This window comes from Rhea pennata, chromosome 7 (genome assembly GCF_028389875.1).
Source record: "Rhea pennata isolate bPtePen1 chromosome 7, bPtePen1.pri, whole genome shotgun sequence".
NCBI lineage: Eukaryota > Metazoa > Chordata > Aves > Rheiformes > Rheidae > Rhea > Rhea pennata.
In genome coordinates, this window is record NC_084669.1 from 21,540,866 (window position 1) to 21,565,332 (window position 24,467).

The following is a 24,467-nucleotide window of genomic DNA, read 5'->3' on the forward strand; positions in this document are numbered from 1 at the left end:
CCCCCTGCTGGGGTAGTGGCACCAGGGTGAGGTGACATGGCATCCCAGGCCTTGATGGTGCACGGCCCCAGCTATGGCACGGAGATCCCACAGCAGGGTAGTGAGGGCTGCCGCCTGGTTCTGCCATGGGACGTTGTTTTTGTAAGACCCTCTTCTTCACCAGGTCTTAATGGTGAAGGTCTCCTGGGAAAAGCTTGGATTTCCTTGTTGCTGGCACTGCTAGGGCTGGCTGGAAAGTTCTTGCATGAAATACCTGACAGCAAACAGAGCTTCTTCCCATCTCCCCCAACCTTTCTGTCTCCTAAAAAGGGACTACTTTCTGAGGGAAATGGCCAGAATTAATATTAAGACACGGAAAGGTTAGAGCCAGCGTTTTCCGGACTGTTTGCGTGCACGTAGGCATACATCCGCACGGATGCACACGCCTGTCTGGATATGCACGAGCGTGCCGTTCTCCGCAGAGATGCAGGATTTGCAAGCACGTACAACGCTATCCACGCAGCTCCCCCGTCCGGAGCGGACGCCTCACGCTGATCGCCCGCCCGTCCCCAGCAGGCTCCCGGCGCAGGGGGCAGCGGGCTCCGCGGCGGCGCGGAGCCGGGCGCGCGGGCGGCGGGCGCGCGGGCTGCGCGGGCTGCGCGGGCTGCGCGGGCTGCGCGCCGCAGGCAGCGAACAGCAGATTGCGGGCAGCCAATGGCGAGGGCAGGCCGAGGTGGCACCAAATTTCCCGCAGCCAATCGGCTCGCGGGGGGGGGGGGGGGGGGGGCAAAGGAAAAAAAAAGAAAAAAAAAAAAAGGCAGTGAGGCATCATGAAAGAGCCTGGCCCTCGCCATCCTCCTCTTCCTCAGCATCCTCCCTCCCGCCCCCCGCCCCGCCCCGCCTCCCCTCCCGGGCACGCCGAGAGCCGGGCCCCGCCGCGACTCGCCGCCCGCCGCGCTGACCCCGCGCATCGCCGCCGCGGGCAGGGGGTCACCGGGAGGCCGGGGCGCCGCGCAGCAGCCCCGCTTAAATACCTCCGCGCCGCCCGCCCGAGCCGCACAGCGCGCCGCGGGCTGGGGCCCACAGCAGACCGGGCCGCCGCCGCCGCCGGGGACTTGCGCGCCCGCGCAGCGCCGCGAAGGAGCAGAGACAGAGCCGGGGACGCGCCGCGGCCGCAACATGCCTGCGCACTTGCTGCAGGAGGAGGTGAGCGCGGAGTCGGCGCGGGCGGGCGCGGGGCTCCGCGGCGCTGCGCCGCGCTGCGCCGCGCTGCGCGGAGGCGCGCCGGCTGCCGGGCGCGCTGCGCGATGCTGGCGGCGCCGCCGCCGCTCTCTGCTCTTTGTGCTGCCCTCGCTCCTTCCTCTTTTCTCTTAACGCCTTCAGCAATTTCACTTAATGACGGGTTGGGTTGTTCCTGTTTTAGGAGAAAACATCTATCTATCCTTCTATCTGGGCTATGCGTGTGTGTGTGTGTGTGTGTGTGTGTGTGTGCACGCGCTTTCTGTGCCACTTTCCTATCCTTAGGCAAAGTCATTTGGTGCTAACTTAAGCCATCACTCAAACCTCATGGGGAGACAGTGAATGAAACAGGAATATCCACCACTAGGATTATCTCCCTGGAGAAGGTTTGGGGAGGAAGGGGGAGTGCCCTGGAATAGACTGAGCCTAAAATATAGGTTTATTTTAAAAGCATCAATCTAAGCATTCTGGTAAGAGTCGTTCAGGAAGGTCTTGTGTGCCAAGAGGTATTGCGGTTTTTGGTGACGCTCAGACTGTGATTTTTTATTTATTTATTTATTTATTATTCTTTTGTTAAGAAAGAGGTTTCGCTAACAGCATTTGTAACCCGAATGTTGCAGCAGGGAGCTCTCTAGGACAGACTCAAGGTGAAAGCAGCTAGCTGCCCAGATGAAATGAATGATTGTGTCTGCATTGCCTTAGCCAAGCATACATACAACGGGGGGGGGGGTATTTTTGGCATAAGAAGGTTTGAATAATGACCTAGCACTGGGAAGATATATAGAGTTATTGAGTCTTAACAGATTTTTTCCTTCTTTCTTCTTCTTTGTGTGTGTGTGTGTGTGTGTGTGTGTGCCTCCTGGAATTCACCCTCTGGCTGAGGGGAAGCAGGGGCTGATTCTGATGTCCTTTCTCTTGCATTCTCATCCTGCTCTCCTTCTAACCATGCCGAGCGGAGGTAGATCACAGCCATGCTCCCTCGCCTGTCCCCAGCACGCGGGGTCACTCCCTGTCCTTTTGTGCAGGTGCTGTGACCTTCTAAGGATGCTTTTGCTCCCTATTCTCCCCTGAAATGGATGCCACAGACTGTGTGCTCTTGCTCTAGGCATGTAGTTTGGGGCATATCCTCAAGGCTGGAAAGATTCCTGTCCTTGGGTCACACTGGACGTATTCAAATATACTGGACCCAAGATTCAGTGCCCTGGGGCCCCTAGGCTGAACCAGGGCTGAAGTCTTTGAGCTCCAGTTGGTTGTATACACTGGCTGGTTGCCAGGATAACCTATTGAGTGTTTAACACTGGTAGAGTATGTGTTGGGGGCGGGAGGGGGAACACATCTGTTCTGCAGATGAGACCTGCAAAGTCATTCTGAAATGAGGGAAAGCTCATGAAAATGATTTAGCTGACCCACTCCCCCTCTCAGCTCTAGGTACAAGCATTTCTTGGTACAAGCAGTAGGAGCCGCTAGAGCCATAAGGGGCTTTCTTTCCTCCTCATTTCCCTGATTTCCAGCTAAATAGCTGCCCACTCCCTCCCTTTTTCTTCCCCCTGTCCTTCCCCCACCATATCTGTAATGATGGAGCTGTGTTTTACAGCCATTTTATAGCCCTTTGGATTTAAGGTTAGTCTACATGTGAGAAATGACCAGTTTACATCAATGTAATTCTAGCAGTATAGGTATTCTGGTAACATTCCTTGCATGACTACCCTGACTCTGCAAGAAGAGGCCTTTTTTCTCTCTGCTGTTTTCTTTGAACTGTCCCTCCTCCTTTAATCCTGTGTAGCTTTGACAGTGACATAAGCTATCATTGAGGAGAAAAAAGCAACTCCAACCCCACATTCTTACTCTGGAATCAGCATGTCCATATGGGGAGTGTTACTCGTCTAATTATACCACCAGATCTCAGTTGGGAATTTTTCCTGCATAGACAAGTCTTAGGTCTTCTTGGTAGATTGTATTCTAGACAAGGAAGAAAATTATGCTTTCCTGCCAAGATGTCAGATGAGAATATCTAACACTTTGGAATGGGCAGGATTTTTACTTGCCTGATCTCTGGATTAGAAGCCATTTCTCACAGTCCTTTTTTAAAAAAATTGCTTCTAAATTCTCCAGGAGTTCGGAGTATCACACCCTCAAAACTGACATTAATTAGAAAAGTGGGGAGAGGCAGCCTATAGGCAGGATGCAGAGAAGGCTGGTCCCAGGCTCAACAGCTGTCTGGATTCGCTGAAAGCAGTAGGATCCTGAGCATCCAGTTTTTTTCCTTTCTAACCAGGGAATGTTTGATTCCTGAAAAACTTAGAGGTTCCCTTTGCAGAGATCATCTTACTTACCAAATGTGGGGAATCTTTCAGCTTGGCCAGCTCCTCCCTGTAGGAAGGTATGTCTACAAGCCTCTAGTTTCTGCCCTTGGGAAAGGGAGGAGTTGGGGTGGCCACGTAAGCTGCGTGGCCTGATTTTAATGCCTCCCTTAGGAAACTAGGCCAGGGCAGAGCAGTGGTCTTTTAGGAATCCCAGGTAGGTGGAGGTAAATCAGTTTTTAATTCAGGGTTGATTTTTATTCAGAAGTGAACTTTCCCAGCTGCAGGCTCCAGGCTTTGCCAAGGTCTCTCCAGTGATCCTGGCTCTCCCGTTCCTACCAAGTGTGACCTCTAGTGCCCTTTAGTATGCAGAGGCAGTGGCTCCAGCAGTATAGGCAGCAGAAGGCTGGGTCCATTTGGGCAGGTTCCTAAGAGCATGGAAGGTGAGGGGATTGGGGTGGCATGTCCTCCCATCACACGCATTCCATGTGCTTGGGACTTCTAGGATTGAACCCAGTCAGGTGCTTGGGTTTGGACCTGACAAATGGCTACAAGCACCCGCAAACATGCGGCTGTCATCACAAGGATGGAAATTGGTGATTCAGGGTTCAGTGACCTGTCTCATTAGGGTCACTCCTGCCTGCTCCTTTCGTCATGTATGCCTGATTGGGCAGGCTGTCACTCAGCCAGGGCAAACAAGCATGTGGAGCGGGAATGCTGTATCCTGGTTACAGGAGGGGAGCCGTGAGCCAGAGTGACTGAACTTGCGTCTTAAATCTTCCTGCTCATGTGCTGGGTAGCCTCTGCCTGCAGGATTCTCTTCCCTGTTCCTCAGCTTGCCTTTGGGTGAAAAGTGGGAGAGGGATAAAAGGCTCAACACCAGCCATGAAATAGGAACTGTAGGTCTAACTGGAAGCATAACCACTCAGCAGCTTCCCTCTGCTCATCTCAAAGCCTGTTGATCTGACCACATCCCCGGCCGGATGGTGAGGCACAGCGAGATAAAGAGGCACCGCAAAGGGATGCCTGCGTGGATCCCTCTGTGACAGTCCCCTAGTGATCTCTAGTGGGGTGATACAAAGAGGCAGGATCATGACCAGCCCGATGATTTAAAATAAAATCATATTTCAGATCAGATTTCTCTCCCACCTCTTTGTTCATTCATAAGATTTCCTTTATTGTTTTCTGCTTATGCACAAGCCCATAGCACAAGAGTACCTAAAAATGGCCACAAATAAAACTGAAGGAAAATAAAAATCTTTGCAGTCTGTAAATGAACTCATCAAAGCCACTAGTGGAAAAAAGATTGGCTTTCAAGGCTTTTGCTTTACTTTCTGCACCCTGTGCACCATTCACCTCCTCCCCACAAAGGAACAGACCCACTCCCTTTCACAGGCTCAGTGGGGCCAGAGCAGGCTGGTCCTGCTGCCAATGGCTAAGCTGTAAGAAAGGAGTCCGCCAGGGAGCCGCAGGCTCCAAGGCTTGATACTGGCAGCCCAGCTGTTGCATGTTTCAATTCCGTGCCTTTATAACCACTAACTTCTTTTGTTTTCTCTTTTCTTTTCTTGAAAACATCCATTGCCACCTCTCCAAGGAGTTCTCCTCCCCTCCCACCACTACCACTGCCAGCATCCTCACCTCTCGGGTGACCAGGAATGGGGATGCCGTCATGGAGAAGAACTTACTCAATCATGAAGACTTGGCAGGAGACAGGGGCATGATAGATGATATCTTTGACGAGACCTACTGTGAGAAGGAGGGCCCTAAACCCCCCCTGCGATACGTCTGGAGGAATATCATCCTCATGAGCCTGCTACATTTAGGGGGCATATTGGGGGTGATGCTGATACCTTATGCAAAGATCCAGACCTTGGCATGGGGTAAGTACTTATTTCCATTTGTTTCTTGAAATCTGTAAGCCTAGTTTTTGAGTTTTTTTTTCCTCCAGGCCCTCAGACTCAAGGAAGAGAAGGAAAGAAATGGAGGTCTTCCATTAGAAGAATCTGCTCAGCCAGCTTCACAGCAAGCTGTGAGAGGGCTTGCTAGTGTCTACTGAAAGGTCATAAAGGGGAAAGATTCGTCAGAGGACTGCCTGGCTACTTACAGTGCAGATTTGATTCACAGGCATTAGATGAGATGTGGGGGGAATCTCTCCTCCTGTTTTATCCACCCTTGCTGGCTCACAGGGGTCTTCTACTTAGCTGGCTGTTACCATGGGAGGTGGGAGAAGTGGGAACAGTTTTGCTGGCCCAATTTTCTGGAATATTTGGTCCTCCCAGTTACAGTTCTGATGTTGAGTGAAGAGAATTTTTAAGACTTGCAATAATTGTGGCCTGCAAGACTTCCTGCTAGGGAAGAAGCCCACACTTAAAAATGCAGTCCTTTCTGGGATGAAGCACAGAAAATGTTTGATGGAGCACAGTGGTAATCTCAAAAAGTCAGAAAAAAGGATGTTAGTACGAGCATCTTCAGGGGTGGCTAGAGAGGCAAAATACAGGACATTATTTGGAGTGAAGCTACTGCCTCAAGATAACAACCTGTTATATTGAGGCAGTTAACTTGTTGAGTTGTAACTCCCCTGTTCTTTCCAAGGGAGGATGTATACCCTGCAGGGACTCCATGCGTTTGTGAGGGGAAGGAGGCAAAATACAATTGTGCTGAAGGTAAAAGGCAAGAATTAAATCCAAAGCTCAGTCTTTCATCATTCTTCCAAAAGCACAGATTAGCTCCCATCATCCAGAATGAAGTCTGACAACTTTCAAAAAGTAAATAAATACAAGCAGGAGCAGCAGCGCAAAAAAAAAAAAAAAAAAAAAAAAAAAAAAAAAAAAGAGAGAGAGAGAGAGAAAAGAGAGAGAGAAAGAAAGAAAGAAAGAAAAGAAAAAGAAAAGAAAAACTAAAAAAAAAAAACCTAAAAAAAGGCTTAATTGGCTCTCCAGGCAGTGAATTCCAATGGAAAGCACAACCAAGCAGAAGGTAGCTAGGCGAAGCTCTCCTTTCGTAGAGATCTTGCCCTGGGTAGGAACCAAACTTCTCCTTTGACTGTTTGAAAGGCAGCTGGGACCAGGGCCCGATCTGCTGGGGGCCGCACTTTCCATGAGGTTTTGTGTGTCCCCTTGGGGGATTTGAGCAGCTAAACTGTTCCCAATGGGGAGGTCCAGAGACTGCATCCAGCCCCTGCCTGTTTGTGAGATGCGCCATGCTGAAACAAAAAGGGCCAGTCACATTTGAGACCTGCTGGCACCATGGCAATGCTCTTGGTTTCAGTGTGATTCTTCAAAATGCTCAGCTGGGAGCTGGAAGCAGCCCTAAAGCCCATCCCCTGGGGAACGTCTGGCAGGAACCGCCTGGCCAACCAGGCTGCAGGAGAGGTCCACCTGGAGCCTCATGCTCTTCCTTCCTGCCCTGGCCAGATGGCTCCTGGTTCTATCACACTCTGGGACAGACACAAGTCTGTCCTCCCAACAGCATTGAGCTGGGAGTGTCGCAGCTGGAGCAGGAGGGGGATGCCTCCCTGCATGGCTGGACTGGGTCTCTCGCTCTCTGGTCATCCAAGTCTCCCCCAGGGAAAGGCCTGAGGGATGAGCATCACTCAAGGTTACAGGACTGAGTCAAAGGCTGGATACAGCATCTGGCGAAACAGGCACTGACGAGTTCTCTGTGCTGCCCGCATGGCTTGTCAGGGGGCCATTATGAAAGAAACTTTGCTGGGCCTCTCCCTTGTGAAAAACTGACAGGCTCCAAGGATGCACTGTGCTTATTTTCCCTGGGTCTGGCAGGGCTGGGCAGAACACGCAGGCTCAGCATGTCCTTGGAAGAGTCTTTCAGGACCCCAGTCCTGCTCTCTGTGGCGGGAAGTCTTGCCCGCTGTGCTGCAAAGTGAGCGCTGCTGTCTCATGCACAGTACTGACAACTGGGGTCATCCAGTCCCAAGCCAAATATCCTCAGGGCTTTGGGGCAAGGAGGAACAAGGTGAATTGGGCTCCCCAGTTTCAGTTCAGGCTGGCGAGATGTGCCATGATTTCCACATCAGGCCAACCCTTCTCCCTTGAGTTTCCCTGAAATATCAAGATGCTGGTTTGAGCATCTTGATTCAGCAAGGTTTATGCTATTTTGCATTCTGCTAAGCCCCATCTTACCGCCAAAATGGCCCCTGAGGCAATGTCTTTGCAATCACACACTTGTTCAGGATGTCTGTGGGGCATCTTGTGGCAGTTTTGTAGGAATCTGTCCTGGCTCCAATCCCTCCTGTTACCCTTGCTCAGTCAACTCCGATGTGAGGACTCAGGTACTGGTTCTGCTGCTGTGAGGCACTGTGTGATTCCTCCATGGCTTCTGAAGTGTCAGATGATCTGGGAACTAGGAAAATGAGAAAGGCATGGACTTCGGTGGAGTTGCACTGTTTCGGACTGGCTAAAGATTCATCCTATACTAACAGAACTGGAATAGCTCCAGAGAGCTCATTGCCTTGGATCTTCACTTGTTGTGGGAAAGGACCATCTTGTTTTGTACCCATCAGCCCAAACAGCTCCCATTAGTCCATTCTCTTTGAGTGTGGACTGAAGCTAGGACACTCTCATACTCCACAGGTCTGGCTTCGCAGCAAGGCTCCCTGCTCTTTCTTGTATTTCCCCTTTCTCAGATCAAACCTTTCTCTGGGATATACAGGGCCTCTGTGACTGTACTATCTCAGTGACTTGCTGTTATCTTCCAAGCACCCCCTGTTTGCAAGAAGAGGACTACAGATCCCATTTTACACACAAGGACAGGGTAGTACAGAGATTTGTACTGTGTACCTAGTGGTACACCATGAGTTCTTGGCAGAGCAACTCTCCCAGTGCTAGGCTAGGAGCTGTCCTTCATTTTCAGATCATCCCTTCCTTAGGTTGTGTACATATAATGTAAAATCAACATGGTCCTTTGTGTTCTCTGTAGTGATGCTATGGACAGCTGTGTTGCCTAGTAGATGATCTATCTACTACATTTTTATAGGCAGCAATCCCTTCTCTTACCCTCCTCATCCAGGGTGCCATCTTCTTGATGTTCCTGTCTCTCTGAAACCAGTTATATTGGTGACTGTGTCCTCTTTTGTTTTCATTTCTCTGTGTGCTAATTCCTCTTTGTCTCTCAAGCCCTCCAGCCCTGCCTTCACCATTGTTTGCTGTTCTCATTGCTGTGTGCATTGTATCCCCCGATCTCTTTCTGGTACAGAGCTTCCCAGAACGAGCTGCAGTTGTTGATCAGGTGAGATCTCACCGTAGCGAGAACACTCTGAGCCCTTCTACACTATTGCTCTCTAGCCAGCTTCTTATTTACTGTCTTCCCCTCTGCACTTGACACAATTTTGCCCTTACTGATCATGGGAAGATTTCATGTCATTTGCCAAAAGGCACAAAGTCTGGGATACAAAGGTGATTGACAGTTTCTTCTCTCACTGCTCTGATCATCCCTGGAAATATGGCTTTCAGGTTGTCTTCCTGGCCCTTGGGTGTAGCAGACCAATTTATTTGTATTAACCCTTGTTCGCCTGGCCAACAGTGTCTATAAAACAGTGACAGTTCCTCTCAGCTTAGTGGTCTGACACTACCCGAGCTCCCTGCAGTGCCAGCAGTGGGAGAAACGGGTTGATACTGTTTTTCTGTTCATCTTTAGACCAAGGAGAATCTTGTTGGATAATTTAGGTAACTCTGACAGTCTAAAAAATGCAGTCAATAATGAGTAAAACAATTGTACTACTCCTAGGGATGTGTCCAGCCAATATTCACAGAAGTCCCTTGTTATTTGCCCATCAAGGCTACTACTGGCAACACCTCTGGCAACATTAAGTGTAGATGACACTTAGTATCATCTACAGGCTTAATTAGCAGGTTGCACGCTTCTCCTCTGAGTGCTGAGAGGAAGTTCCCATTTTGCCAGACAGGGAAGTTAGGATTTAGCAGCTCCAATTGCTCCTTCTAAACACTGGTCCCCTTCTTATACAGCCTGCATACATTTTCTTACTCTTGCTATCTTCTTCCTCAAAATAGTAATTGTCTTGCTATCCTTAGGAGCTACCTAGCTAGTAGGGACTAGGAGGCAAGAAGGGAAAAGACTAGAGCTGTACTTTTCCCTCCTGCTGAGCAGAAGTCTGTTGGAGTCCACTCCACCTGCTGGAGTGGAGACACCTTTCCATACAACCATCCTCAATGTTGACTGCAGGTGACAAACCCTTCAGCACATTTCTGGCTTCCCATCATAACTGAAGGTCTGAATCCATGTCCCAAAGACATAAAGGGTAGTGAATTATGTAGGCATGACTGAATCTGAATTGTCTGGGACTTCATTTCTGGAGCACCGAGTATGTTTTACTGCCAGTAGTCATAATTCTTTGTATTCTAGTTGAGTAGGTCACTGGTGACATCACCTGTGAGTTGACAATCTTTTATTTGGAGCTCCTTGAATACTTCTCAGCCAAGATCATGTCATGGTGTGGAACACATCTTTGAAACCTCAGCTGGTGGCACTGGTGGAGTGCCTAAGTCCTCCAGTTTGAGGTAGATTTACAAGGGAGCTATGACAATCAGCACTACTTTATCTCATCTTCTCCATCCTCTTCCCAATTTCATTCATACCCTAGGATCTTGAAGGAGCTTTTGTTATTTCTTCCCTGTGCAGTGCTCCTTTTCTGCCTAAGCTATTGCTGTGCCTTTTTGTGGGGATGAGTCCTCTTAATCAGAAAGGTGCTTGATTTTTCTGTTTGCCACTAGGCTTTTCAATCTCACTGTTGATATCCTGTTCCTGCTGTCATTATCATTGTCCCAGCAACTTTTAGGTATAGCTGATGAAGCCAATAGCCCGAAGAGTTTAGGTTTCTGCAGGGCCGTATATGCTCAGATTGAAACTCAGCTCCTTTCCCACACAATGTGTCTCCATAGATAAAAAAATAGCTGTGGTGTACAAGCAAGAGGCAAGGCAACATGAGATAGAGAGTTGTGGCCACAGTGGCTTTGGTTGGTGGCCATGACTGTTGTATGCCAGGGGACCCAAAAGCAATGGTTACTCTTCCAAATTTTTAACAAAGGCTTTCACTCAAGGCTACCCAGAGCAAGAAGTGGGTTTTCATGTTTCTGGATCTGCTGGTGTCCCTATCATGTCTCTTTTGTGATTGCTTGGGCTTGCTGCTATGTCTTCCAACAAATAACCCAGGGAGAAAAGCCTGAACTCACTGCGCTCACCTAACCTGGCATTTATTTCCACTGAAATTAAAGATGATGGAAAATTGCATAGTTTAATTAGCTGTCCCCAGCACACTATTAGCTCACATCTACTGGCCCCACCAGCTCTTTTCCCAGCAAGTTGCTCCCTACATTCTTGATTGAAAGTCCATTGTGATCTGCCATTGTTTTCTATGGACTCTCTGGTGTTTCTTACAGCATCCATACAGGTTGAGGTTTAAACCTAGATCTCTGCTGCTCAGAGCTTTTATGACCTATGTTTTTCTGAGTATAGCGTCTTACGTCCAGGGGAGAATGGTTGTGGGTCATACTCCTACCACTAAAGGAAGTGTCTGAAATGTCCAGGAGTAGGTTGGTTTGTTATTGTAGTGTCTGAGGCCAGAGAGGTTCTGCAAATCAGAGTCAAATGTTAGGTGCTTTCTCAAGGGTTTTTTTCTTCTCTATGAATCTGTGTAGATAGAGACTGATTTAAAATAAATCTTAAAATCTAAAACCAACAGCAAACTTGTCATGAGCTAGCTTGTAATCTTCAAGGCAGCATCACTGGGCTTAGGAGAACCTTCAAGGTGTCCTGCATAAATCTTTCCTTGTTAGTAAGCCAAAGGTAGACATGCACCAAACACCCTGCTTCAACATCCCCCCACTCTGCCCTTCCAGGTTTGGTCGGCTTTGTGATCTTTGCTGCAAAACCCAGATCTTGCTGCATTTACTTTTATTTTGATCCCTTCTCATGCCCCGTAAGTAAGTTATGGCCAGTGACCTCTTGGCTCCTCTGAGAGACTGCAGAGGCTTTGGGAGACATGAGGAAGAGAAGAGAAGCCAGAGACTTGCCCTGGATTCAGCAGCAGATGAGGAAGCCAAGGGAAAAGAAGAAGATGGAAGTCACAGTCCAATCAGCAGACAGGGAAGGTGGCTGTTACACAGGGGAATGGGCGTAAGGAGGGTTCATGCAAGTTTAAGGGAGCAAAAGAGGATGTTAAATCAACTGAGACTGGGTTTTAGTGATAGGAGATTAGGCCTGGAATGCAGAAAAACAAAAAGGAGGTGATACTGTGAAGGAAGAAGGAGCAGGAGATGATAGGAAATAAAGCCTGGATTATTTTGAATGAAAAAATAGGGCGACAGTGCCCTGCAGATGTTTCAAATCTCTGATTCCAGACAAGTTTCTGGCAGAATATCTATTTTATGGGTTCAAGATAAGCTTGATTAGAGCCATTTGGCAGGATTAAGTGGTATTGTCAAGCATACTGGAGATTCCTATCCATATGCCTATGTATATGAATTAGGAGCTGTTTGCATGATTAATGTAATAGGCTAAAACCTGCAAATTTATACCAAAAAAAGAGTTATCCTATAGGGAAACTGAGAATATTTCCCTTACCACAGCAGACTGAAGGGTGATCGATTGTCATGTGGGCCTTTCCCTTTCGATGTCTGAGCTTGTAGGGGAAGGCAACTGTTGAATATCCTCCATCTTTCCGCCAAGCTTCCTGCCCTTCCTTTCTGGCAAAAGAGTTACTTTTCAAAGCCAGTTCTCTTCTGATCACCAGCCTCCTAATGTAGTGCTGGTATGACCATACTGGTATGACCATAGAAATCTCTCCAAATGGAGATTTCTCTCCATTTTAGCTCTAGGCTGGAACTAGGTGAAACAACAAAGGCTCTAGGATAGCAGGAACACACAAACCAGGGGAGACACATGATCCAGGAGGAGAGGGATGATTTTTTCACTCACTGCTGGAGGGGCAAGGAATATCTCCTGGTCTGTGTGGAAAGGGAGCACATGGAACAGCCTTGAGGCTCATCTGGGCTGAGCAGCAAGTGCCTTTGCCCTGGACATGACTTGAAATTAATTATTAGCCTTGGAGTTTCCTTCTGCAAATGCTGGAGAAGTCGAACAGAGAAGAGGATCAGAAAGAGGCTGGGAATGGGAGGCTCTGGGCAGTTTTGAGTCTGAAGTTTTGTGACTCAGGGTCACAAAAGGATCAGGGTTCAGTGAGATGATAAATTAGATCTTTCTCTGCTCAGTTTCTACTCAGAAAGAGAACAGACAAGAAACCTAATCCTGGGATTGAACTGTCACCCTTAATAACTGTAAGACCATCTACTGCTTCTAGGTGAAAAGAATTCAAAAGAGATTTAGTGAGGTGTAGTGAGATAGGAAAGCAAGACTTCTTCCTTGATCAGTGGGGTTAGGTGGAATGGTGAGGAAGCTGTGCCTTGGTGGGGCTGTTAATGTAGAGAAACGTAGCAGCAGTGGCTCTGGACAATTTTAAGCATCCCCCACCATGTCAGATAACAGTACACTGAAGGATTGACCCTTCTGACAAATCTTGTAAGAGAGAGTTTCCTCCTTTAGTCACAGATGAGGAACTGATTTGCCCCATATAGCCTGGGAAGCCTGTGGTAACTTTGAAGTCCTGAGACTCTGTGGTGACATCCTGACAGGCCCTTCTGCCTTCCAGGCCAAGCCTGCCTGACAGTCACAGGGAGGGTAAATGCCTTGCAGTGGAGTAAGGGCACTCTCATGTTGATTTTACTGCCCTAGCTTAGGCTCTGCGCAGGTTCCTGTCTTGCTTGTACAGCTTAGGAGAAAAGCCTGCCTTTGTGTTGAACTTGCCTGAAACTTTGCCACAGGCTGCCTTGCTCTAACTGTCCCAACACTTCTTTTCCTCTTCAGCTGTTCTGTGTTTCCTGGTGAGTGCTCTGGGGATAACAGCTGGATCTCACCGCCTCTGGAGCCATCGGTCCTACAAAGCCACACTGCCCTTGCGGATCTTCTTGACCATTGCAAACTCTATTGCTTTCCAGGTAAACACCTTCCTCATGTGCTGCCAGATCTCAGAAGGAAGCACTCCCCTGAATCTGTGTCTCAGATACAGGGCACAGACTGAAGACAGATTCCTCTCTCCTACTACCCCTTGTTAAGCAACAACCTGCCCTTTCCACCTGACACTCTGACGCTGGAGTCTGTCTCATTGTCTTTACCTTGTCCTTTCAGAGAGTGACTCTGGGACAAAACTTCCTAACAAGGTTGAGGGAGGACTGCTGGCCAAGACCAGGGGTAGAAAAGCTCTCCAAAGCAGGAATGTACCCTTCCCTTGAGGTGTGGTCTCCCCATGCTTGTGCTAGGATCCTGTGAAGGGCATGTGGAAGTGCCAAGTGCTCTCCTGTTGGTCATGTTGCCTCACCCTCCCCTCGCTGCACTGGTGATTAGAGGGGATGCATCTGCCCAGGCTAGGGAGCCAGGCTGTAGAAATTGCTGCTGCCAAAGGACCAAGAACTTGTTGAGATTATACATTTAGGGCATGCTTTTGTGGCTAGTAAGAATAATGATACCTAGTAACCATGTTCTTAGGCCCTGCCACTAGCTTCCAGAGAGTCATCCCAGGGCAATGCTGTTTCAAGGAGAGAAGGGTTGGGCCCATTCAGAGTGGCCCAAGTGACTGCAGGCAGCTAATAAGCACCTCAGGATATTGGCTAACCACTCATGAGAGCACTTTACAGTTCATGAAGCAAACAAACCAGGAAGTCCTTAGAGACTGTAGAAAGTGGCAAAGATGGCCCTTTAGAAGAAACTACAGTGAAAACCTAAATCAGATTGGTATAGAAGAATCATGCTGATCTCTCATTTTTGCTGCTTGCTGTAAGAGAGTCCTGAAACACTTTGTCCTCCTACTTTACTCAAAAGGGCTTTGTACGGGCTTGCTAATGTGCTAGAGAGTGCTCACAAGCATGGCAGGGTGGAGCACTAGAAGAAGGTCCACAGAAAGGAGTCAGTTTTGTACCCTTAAGTGATTTTTCAGTTGAACTGAGGGAGAAGATTAAAGCCCAAGAGGACCAGATATTTCAGAGATATCACCTGTTTCTCCCTGGTGTGTAGCCCTAAAGGATGTCATTTCATTGTCACTAGATCAGAAGAGGGTAGGGATGTTTTTCCAGCCTTGAAAAACTTTCTGAAATATCAGTCACTTTCCTATTCTCTGTTAGTACCAAACCAGATTATTTCATAAGGAATAGGAAGGCCCATGCTGCTGATTCCAGCCACCGGTCGAGTGCGCAGTAAGGGAACAGGATGGGTTGCTGTGTATTGGCCAGTCCTACACAAAGACTGTCTTTTGCAGGGTTATAGGGCAGAGGGGGAAAGAATTTGCTGAGCTATTGCTGTGGGGGATAGGGATAGACAAAGATGTGAGATAGACAGATATTTCAGCTTCAATAGCAACTAATCCAAAGTTTTACTGAAAATTCAGTACCATGCCCCCATGTTTTTTTTTTTTAATAGTTATTTCCAATGAGATTGAAAGAAGGTTTATTTTGATTTTACCTTATTCCCATTAGTAGCAGACACTCTCAAATCTGGCTGGTAACTTTAAAACCATAAATCTTATCTGAGGTGCTCCACAGAATGCCTGCTGGCTGCTGAAGCAGTGACCAGTGACTTGTAGTTTCAGAGAATTCAGCAATTCTGCCCTATGTCAGCTCCTCTGCCTACAAGACTATGCAGCTGCAGCACAGCGGAAGCTCCTCTTGTTGTGCCCTGTAGTTGGAAATTCCTGACAAAAGAGGAGTTCTGCTTAGCTTTGCAGGCTGGTCTCATAAAGCCATGATTTTCAGACAACGTCACAGTTACAGGTGGCCCTAAACCAAGATCCGTAGAAGTACTATGGACTTAAGTTTGGGTGAAGACCCCAACTTTCCAGCTTTGAGACCTCTGATTTGTGTTTATGCACAGGTTGTGATGGATGAAGTGCTACCATTCTCCAGCTGGTATCTAGCCAGTACCTGGTCTCTTTCCTAATTTTTGCCTCCTACTTCCAGTGAAAGGATTTCAGATGGGCAAACCCAAGCTGTCTGTGGGATTTGTCAAGTTACTTTATGCTATATGGGATCTGGGATGCGAAAAAGACTTAGGATCACAGGTGAAAAAGTTTCCAGCATAGTTACTGACTGTGCTTCTCTGCTTAATGGATAGAGAAGACTGCTGGGCCACCCTTGTCTGGGGGATGCTGAGTGACCAAGCTATGGCTAACATCAGTGGGGGCTGGTGATACTTGGATGTCCACAGGGGTGGGCTAGAAGGAAGGAAGGCAACAATTCCCAGTGTTAGGATAAAAGCAAGAGATGAATCCTAGCCCAGGTGTACCATTGTCTCATTGCATGGCCCATGCAATCGCATCCTCTCAGTTGAAGGATGAGTGTTTGTTGGCTATGGCACTTGAGAACGAGTCAGGAGGAGTTGTGTCTCTGACACAGGTTCCCTATGTGGACTTGGACAAGTCACTTAATCCTTGAAGGCATAAGACGGAGATAATTGTGCTGCTTCCCTACCTTCTAAGTGCTTGGAGCAAAAGCCGCATGTACTTAGGAGATTAAGGAGCCTCTTGTAGAATGCAGGAAATAGGAAAGTGTTTGGATCTCTCTGTTTCCTGTTTCCTAGAACAGCATAAAATATGGCTTTTAGCACATTGAAATCTTGATAAAAAGGCATGAATATAGGCAATTAATTTAGAAGTGATTCTTAAAAGTGGCGAAAATAATCATTTCTTGATACAAGTGATGAAAACTTTGACATTTTCCAAACTGTATTGCAGCTTGAACGGAACTCTTTAGGGAGTGGAAGGGTGGGTTATTTTTTGGTAATTGTCATTGAAACGGTGTGTTTATTCTATTTCTAGAGAGGGACGTTCACTTTTTTTTTAAGACTATCTGATTTCTAGGAAATAAAGTTAAAAGAAATCTCATCCCCAGTTAAACAGTCCCATCTGATTTGGCAACACTCTCTCAAAAAATCAAAAGGTAAAGTAAGGCAGGCTGACCCATGGAAAATGTCAGTGCAGAGGGAAGGGGCAGATTGGTCAATCTCAGCTGGCACAGAGACAGGGGACAAGTGATCAACTAGAGCTGAGTATGTGAGGGAGGAGACACAGTCTGGCTAATTAGGGCTGGCTGTTGCAGGGGTGGAGGAACAGCCTGACCAGTCAGAGCCCCTGATTCTCTAGAGGACCAAAGCATAAAATTAGTTAAGAAAAGAGAGAAAAGAGTGGCCTCTCCAAAGAGCAGCTTTTGAAGAAAAAAAAATGGTTGAGCAAAGAAGGTCCAACCTCTGTTTAAAAAGCCAAAAAAACTCAAATCCTGAAGAGAATTAAAATGGCTGATATGAGGCAAGGTCATGGAATTTAGGTGCTTTAACTATTTTAAGATCTTTTGTTAATTCAGATAGAGCATTTCACCCTAACCCTGACCCTCGGCTCCTGTTGCCTTGCAGAACGACATCTACGAGTGGGTCCGAGACCACCGTGTCCACCACAAGTTCTCTGAGACGGATGCGGACCCTCACAATGCCAAGCGGGGCTTTTTCTTCTCCCACATTGGTTGGCTGCTGGTGCGCAAACACCCCGATGTCATAGAGAAGGGCCAGAAACTCGACCTGAGCGACATGAAGGCTGACAAAGTGGTGATGTTCCAACGGAGGTGAGCGGTGTGGGGCACCCCAAGGCAGAGCCACTGTGGGATGGAGAAGGGACCCTGCGAATGGGCTGAGAAGCCCAGGCAGCTCTAAGGGAGGAGAGCCTGACATGAAGGGGAGTGAGGGCATCTCATGAGAAATGTTGCACCTGCAGCCCATCTGAGACTTTGCCATGGGATGAACCCACCTCTCCTGTAGAAAGCGTTTAGGAACTAGTGCTGCCACCTAAAATCCACATGCCTTTTTCACCCAGCTACCTTATACCATCTTGTCAGCAGTGGGCTGAGCTTCTTGCTGACAAACACCTCCATATCTGCCTGCACATGTCCAGCCTGCCACTTTGGGTGGTTATGAGCCAGCCTGCAGGGTGCCTCCAGACCATTCCTTGGAGATGTTATGGCACCAGCCTTCCAGACTGTTTCTCTGCCCGTTTTGCACAAGTCCCCTGGAAGCAGTGTGGTGAAACTGGAGCTGAAAATGGGGGCAGAAGAGAAGCAGTCACTGTTAAGGACAGTCGTGATTTACTGATACCTCTCGAGTGGGGTAGCTCTAAGCTATCTGAGCTGCTAACCACTGTGCTCAGGAGAACTGCCATTTTAGTTGCATGAACCTCAGCCATGATGGCTTGTCACTTACCCTGTGCCTTCTACAATGGGCTCATGGTTGAGTAAAGCCTACATGTAGCTAATCCACAGCCCTGTTGCCAGGGCTGTGAGGGTTGGGAAGTTCAGCTTGTGTAGTAAGTGTCCTCATTCTGGAAGTCCCTAGCTCAGACCCAGATGAAGTAAAGTTTACAGCTCTCCTCTGTTTTATACCCAGGATTTTTCTGGCAGCTCATCAGAGTGGTTCAGCTCTCTCCACTCCCATCTTTCTAGTATGAGAGGTCCCACATGTCCGGTTGCATGATGGGGAAAAGTGTCCCTTGCTTGCACTTTCTGGGAGAGTGTATGGTACACAGGGCCAAGTCTGCAAGAAGGAGTTGCAACTCTGGGCCAGAGCTGTGGAGGGGACATTCTATGGGACTCCACAGTGTGGGGATGCCTTTATGGCACCCAACAGACCTGAGAAGCAAATGGCAGATCAGGCCAACAGCAGCAGTTGTTGTCCAGTCTCACAGTGAAAGGGATATTGCATTGTGCGTATGTGAGATTGGGGCAGGGAAAGCAGGAGTTCAGTTTATCTTCTGCCCAGTGATAAGACTTGGGAGTCTCCAAGAAGCACTTCTGTGCATCCAGGCAAAAGCTGCAGGGGGTGGGGGATGAAGCATTTCTATACTTGGTTTTCTGTTTTACTCAGGTAAACATGAATCCTTCAAAGGGAGGATTGAACTACCTCCTCCTGCCTCGCCTCTGCCACTAAACTGTTTCTTTCTGGTCTCTTTCTTTCCAGGTACTACAAGCCCTCAGTGGTGCTGCTGTGCTTCACATTGCCTACTGTAGTGCCCTGGTACTTCTGGGAGGAATCCCTCATCATCAGCTTCTTCATTCCAGCCATCCTGCGCTATGTCATAGGGCTCAATGCCACCTGGTTAGTGAACAGTGCTGCTCACATGTTTGGCAACCGGCCATATGATAAGCACATCAACCCACGAGAGAACCCCCTGGTCAGCCTGGGGGCCCTAGGTAAGTTCAGTGTCAATGTCTTTCCCTGCCTGCAGATTGCACTGTGAGGACTTACCCTGTGCACCTTTGGGGCTGCAACTGCTTCTGGGGTGAACAGAGAAAGTTGCTCCATAGGGCTGGCCTGCCTAGTGGGGAGGAAAGAGGAGAGAGGCATCATGTCTGCTAAGAAGGCTAGTGGCTGGAGGGAGGAGGTATATATAGAAATAAGAGAGGCCAGCTTCTTAGTGTGGCTTAGCCATCATTGATCTGTCAGGGGCAAATCACACTGAGCCAATCTATACTACCCAAAAGCCTGGCTCAGGAAGACATAAGAATTAACACCTCAAGTGTTCCTACAGGAAGGATTGGCCCTATGAATCCAGGTGTCCCCAATTCCCCTTGCACCTCTCCCATCCAGCCCAGCAGCCTTAGAGTACTGGTGATGTTTCCCAGCCTGGCTTTTGAGTACATAAGGGCAGTGGGGTTATCAACTCGCACCAGCCTCTCTCCAGGCTGGAAAGGACTCTGCTACACTTAGCACCTCCTTATCTCAACAGCAATATTTTATTTACCCTGCTGCAAGGTCTCTCTGCCCCATATAGCAGACCAAGTATCTTGTGCTACAATTACCGCTTATCTGTCTTAGATTTATCATCTTGAAAACCAGCGGGTGCACATTTAAACATGTTTTCAGGAGCAGCTGGTGATTTTGGGGTGCTTGAGTGTGAGACAAGTCAGATCTCCTGTGTTTTCCCAGAAATGCTGAAGAGCTGTCCCCAGGGTTAGCCTGGCCATCCAAAGGTTAGCATTTGCTAACCTGTTCTTCCAAGCCCAGATCCTCAGCTGGTTTGCATCACAGCAGCACTCTGTATTGCATTGATTTCCACTACTGAAGGATTTACGTCTGGATTTTTAGTAGGGAGGGATCCGAGTTGCAGAGATTCAGTGGGTAGGAGCAAGAGTCTAGACAGTGTCATTGAAGGGGTGAGCACCTTGATACTCTCCAGAGTAGGTTAGGTCACTTAGTGGAAGTCCATCTGCATTACTCCCATCTGGAGATGCCCTTTGGATTTCGGCATTAGGACTGTCTATGTTACAGGAGTATGGAGTGGCCTTTCCTGGCATGTCACAGACAACTGCAGGTCTAGCTGGTAGCTCACCTCATATTGATAGCCTGTTTCAGGAACATGGCGCTTTGGGCCCAGTGAAAGAGGGCCTAACGAAGAGCTCTGCAACATCTTCTCCCTGGTTTTGTTTCGCAGGAGAAGGCTTCCACAACTACCATCACACCTTCCCCTATGACTACTCCACCAGTGAGTTTGGCTGGCGCTTCAACTTCACAACAGCCTTCATCGACCTCATGTGCCTCCTGGGGCTGGCCAGCGATCGCAAGAAGGTCTCCAAGGAAGTCATCTTGGCTCGGAAAATGCGGACTGGAGATGGGAGTCAAAAGAGTGGCTGAGTTCCTGCTCCCCTCCACACACACATCCACACCTCTCCTTCCTCCTTTTTTTCTTCCTTTCTCCCTTCCTGACCCCTCTGAACACGCTGGACAGAGATTTAATGTTCTGTTTACTAACTACTGAATAATGCTACCAGTTTGCTTAAGATAATGATAATGAGTTTTAACCCCTTCCCACACTGTATTTTACATGATATATTTAAAACCTAGAACTCTGCCTTTATAATGCAAGGCCATCCTTTTCCCTCCTCTCTTTTTCCTTTTTGTTATTCTTTTCTCTTTCTCTCTAGCCCCTCTATTCCCTCTTTCTCTTTACTTTTGTCCCTATCTCTCCTTGGTAGAGGAGCTGGTAGAAAGTTGCCTAGGATATCCCCATTGCAGCCGGCTAAATAATATGGAGTTAAGAGAAGTCTGTACCAGCCAGCTAAAGAGTTGAGCCAAAGTCAGTCATTCTCTTCCCCCCAATAACCCCCAGAAACTCCTCCCTCTCCCTCCTCTGTCCCTTCCCCTTTCTCAAGGGCTGCTGACACTTGGCATCACTAAACTGCTTTCTCTGGGAAAAGCAGCCCCATCCCCACTCCTTGCCATCAGAAAGAGAGAGCATGACATTGTCTCTCCCCCTTGCACCTCACAGCTGTGGGTCTCTGGCTCATGCAGGTGAAGGCCAGGCTGGGAGAGGCTGGGGAAAAGGGAGCCCCAAAAGTCTCTAGAGGGCTCCTTATTACCTCCTTGGTCTGGCATCACAACTTCCCTCCCATCACCAGACTGCTGCACCTCAGGACTATGGCTGTTTGCAGAGACTGGATGCAGCACCAGGCACTGGACTCCACGTGCGCCTTTGGAAAGCTGTGGAGAGAAGGGCCACACCGGGAGATGGAGGGCTGCACCACCCACTGCCCCAAGACTGGACTGGCCTGGGGGCAGTTTTGTTCAGATGCCATCAAGATGCAAGCAAGTGGGACTTTGCCAGAATGGAGAGAGGGAGAAGGATGTAAACCAAAGCTCCACCATTGTGTTAAGCTGCTTGATGTGCTGGAAGAACAAGGTCCCTGCTGGTCCTGTGGACTCCCTCATACTGAGCACAGAGCACGGAGTGGCAGCTGGCGCAGCCTCTGAGTGGCCAGGAGAGCAAGGGATAGCCTAGAAACTCAGCAAGGAGGGTAGGGTATCTCAGAGGGCTGAGGGAGCTCGTCTCCTTGTCCACATGGGCTCCACTCTGTTGATTAACAAGTGCCTGCCAAAAACCACCATGGAGCCAGGTGGCTCCAGGTGGCAAGCTTGAGGGAATCAAGGCCTCCTGGACAAGATCCTGGTCCCAGCATGTCCCACCTCCGTAATGAGACGGGGCCAGACCAAGAGAGGAGTTGGGAGTGGGTTGTTTTCTTGCCTGTGGTCTACTGAGGTGGTTTGCAATTAGCTTTCTCTGCTCCCCTGAAAGGTTCTGGAGAGAGCATGGGAGTGGGGAGAGAGAGGGAGAGCACGGCTCCTTGTCAGGCCTTTAACTTGCCTCCGCGGGCTGGTGCCCGAGGTGCCCCACCAGTGCTGAAGCAGCAGCAGCGCGTGCTTGCCCCATGTAGCTTGCAGCACAACAGAGAGCCGCCCAGCAAGGGGTGGCCACCGTCTTGCTTCTCAGCCTGGTGAGCACGCCACTCGCCTGTGACAGCACGCGGCAAGGGCGGCTGAGTTTGCTTAAAGGTCAGTTACATCACCCAAGGCCCCGAGACATGGTGAGCATGCAGTGGAAGGGTGTGTTAAGATAAAAAAAATCCTTGTGGGCGTTGTTTCCTGCAAGCTGCAGAGATGACAGCTTGAGGACAAGCTGTGGGTTAGATCCTGGGTGTAGTGGTCCCCAGCCTCTCACCAGGCTGAACACCGTTTCCCTCCCCCCATTATTTTTATTTTTCTTATTATTATTAGTTGTAGCAATAGTGTAATTTTTTGTTGCTTAAATGCATCAAACGGAGCTGGAGGAAAGCACAAGAGGTGGCCAAGGGTGGCTGGAAAGATCTGATGTTGGAGTGGGGCTTGTAGCATCTCTCTTTTCCAGGCAGATCAGGGAAGGCAGAGACAGAGTGGATACCGACTTCCTCACCTCGGCTGTGCGACGTCACATCCAGGCAAGCTTTGTGGGAGTGAGTATCTGCAGCTCTGCTTTCTCCTGCTACTGGGAAATGCCCCAGGATCCAGGACAGCGCTGTGATACTCTCCTTGAGGAGAACATGCTTTTGCTCAGAAAAGAAGTCCTTCTCCTCTCCTTTGCCCTCCCTGCCATTTCCTCAGCCTAGTTACTGCTCATGAATGGGACCCTGCTCAGTGGCAAGGTTTGGTATAGTCGCTGGCCGAGAGATGCAACAGGGAGGAAGGGAGTAGGGAGCCCTTCAGCTCCTGGAGCCTAAACATAGGCAGCAGCAGCTGGAGACAGCACCCTCACTGCCTTAAGGCTCATGGCTGTCTTGGGGCAGTGTGGTGCAAAGCGGGCTGTGGCTGGAATTGTATTCCTCTATTTAAAAAAAATACAAACACACACACAAAAAGAAACACTACTGGCTCTGAAAGGTAGGCTGACTTTACCTTAGTCTAAACCCCTCTGAAATCATGGAAGTCTCCAGAGAGGATGAAGTTGCTCCATCCAGGAATTTGGAAGGCAGGTGTAGAGGGGAGAAGGTGAAGAGAACGATTTCTCTGCTCCTGGTGCCCTTGACGTGTTGTGTGATATACCTGGCAGCAGAGAAGCATGCCATGACATGCTGCTATACTTCACATCCTCTCAGCAGAGAAGCAGGGTTTGACATCAAGGGTTTCCTTCAAATTTCAAGTGCTTATTTGGGTCAAGAGATCTGGAATTAGGGTGGAAGCTGAGGAGCAGTAACCAAACAGTCCTGGTGTTTGCCCAGTCGCTTTAAAGGTAGATTGGCAAATATCTCTGGGTGCCTTAAATTTTTCTTTAATATACATAGGAGTATTGACAGCTATTTGCCATTTTCTTCTTTTTTGCTGACTTACGAACATTTGAGGGGTTTCTTAATTATTTAATTGCCTGCACTGAACTGTGGGTGCAGGTGATTTTGAATGTACTTGAGTTAGAATTTTTGTTAGATTAAGAAACAGATACAACACTTAAGTAGCACTTCGTTTTATATACATATATATATATATATATATACACATATATATATATATACACACACACACCTATAAATATATATATATATATTTTTGGTGGCATGTTTGTATCCTGGATGCGTCCTCTGTACGTTTAGTTTAAATGAGTCTGCGAGAGGTAGAAGCAGAAAATGCAGCAGTGGGCCCTAGTGGCTAGAGCGGCGGTTCTCCTGGGCTCTGTTCCCAGCTTAGCTGCTTGTTCACTGCGTGATGTTGGGCAAAGTCACTTAAAAACGCTCTGTGCCTCAGTTTCCCTGTCTGTAAAACGGGGCTACACGCTGCCTCTCGGTGTGTGGTGAGGGCCTGCGCAGACTTGCATGGAGAGCAGGAGGAGGGAGACACACCACACGCACACCGGTGCCGGCGGAAGCGTGCACCGGTTTGTTTTCCAAGACCATTCCCAGTCCCGATGGTACTGTGAAAAGCTGATGTCCAAGTGTTGGGTGTTTAGGGAAGGACTGGAAAGTTGAATCTGTGCATTGTCTAAGCTCTGTTGCTATTGAAATGTGAGTAGGATACAATTTTCACAGCTTAGGGATTTCTGCATAGTAGTATCTCTGTTTTGTGTACTGGAAAAGAAAAAAACAACCTTTTTGAAATAATTTCTACTAATACGGAACAGATGTCTGGTTGTGCTGATCTGAAATTTTATTTGTTCATAATAAAAATGTTACTTTAAAACACTTTGGACTGATGGCATGGTGGGCCGGGCCAGGTAAAGCGTGAGGCTCCCTCTTGGGTTGGGGAGAGCTACGAGTTACCGACCCCAAACCCGCCTCCGCCCCAAGAGAACCAGCAGATTGGAAAGAGGGGGGAACCCTCTGCCTCTTTAAGAGCCGTGAATGAGCAGATTATAATGGCTTTCGTACTCCACCGCGCTGCCCGCGGCCGTCCTGCCCCTGCAAACGGGAAAGTGAGCTGTCCCCTTTACCGCGGGGTTACTGCAGTTTAATTCCACCCAGGGCCTTCTGCCAAAACTTTGTGGCTGACAGATACACATGCAGCACAACACGTAATACCGGCAGCCCATCCCTGCAGCGG

At 48.6% G+C, this 24,467-nt stretch overlaps 1 protein-coding gene across 1 annotated transcript; it reads left to right on the plus strand.

The window, feature by feature from the left end:
- Positions 1-936: 936 nt before the first annotated feature.
- SCD (stearoyl-CoA desaturase) lies at positions 937-24,109 on the plus strand. Its single transcript, XM_062580513.1, has 6 exons — positions 937-1,185; positions 5,113-5,398; positions 13,413-13,543; positions 17,001-17,206; positions 18,591-18,823; positions 20,065-24,109. Exons 1-6 carry the CDS (start codon positions 1,159-1,161, stop codon positions 20,262-20,264), a joined length of 1,083 nt encoding a protein of 360 aa, XP_062436497.1. The 5' UTR covers positions 937-1,158; the 3' UTR covers positions 20,265-24,109.
- Positions 24,110-24,467: the final 358 nt, after the last annotated feature.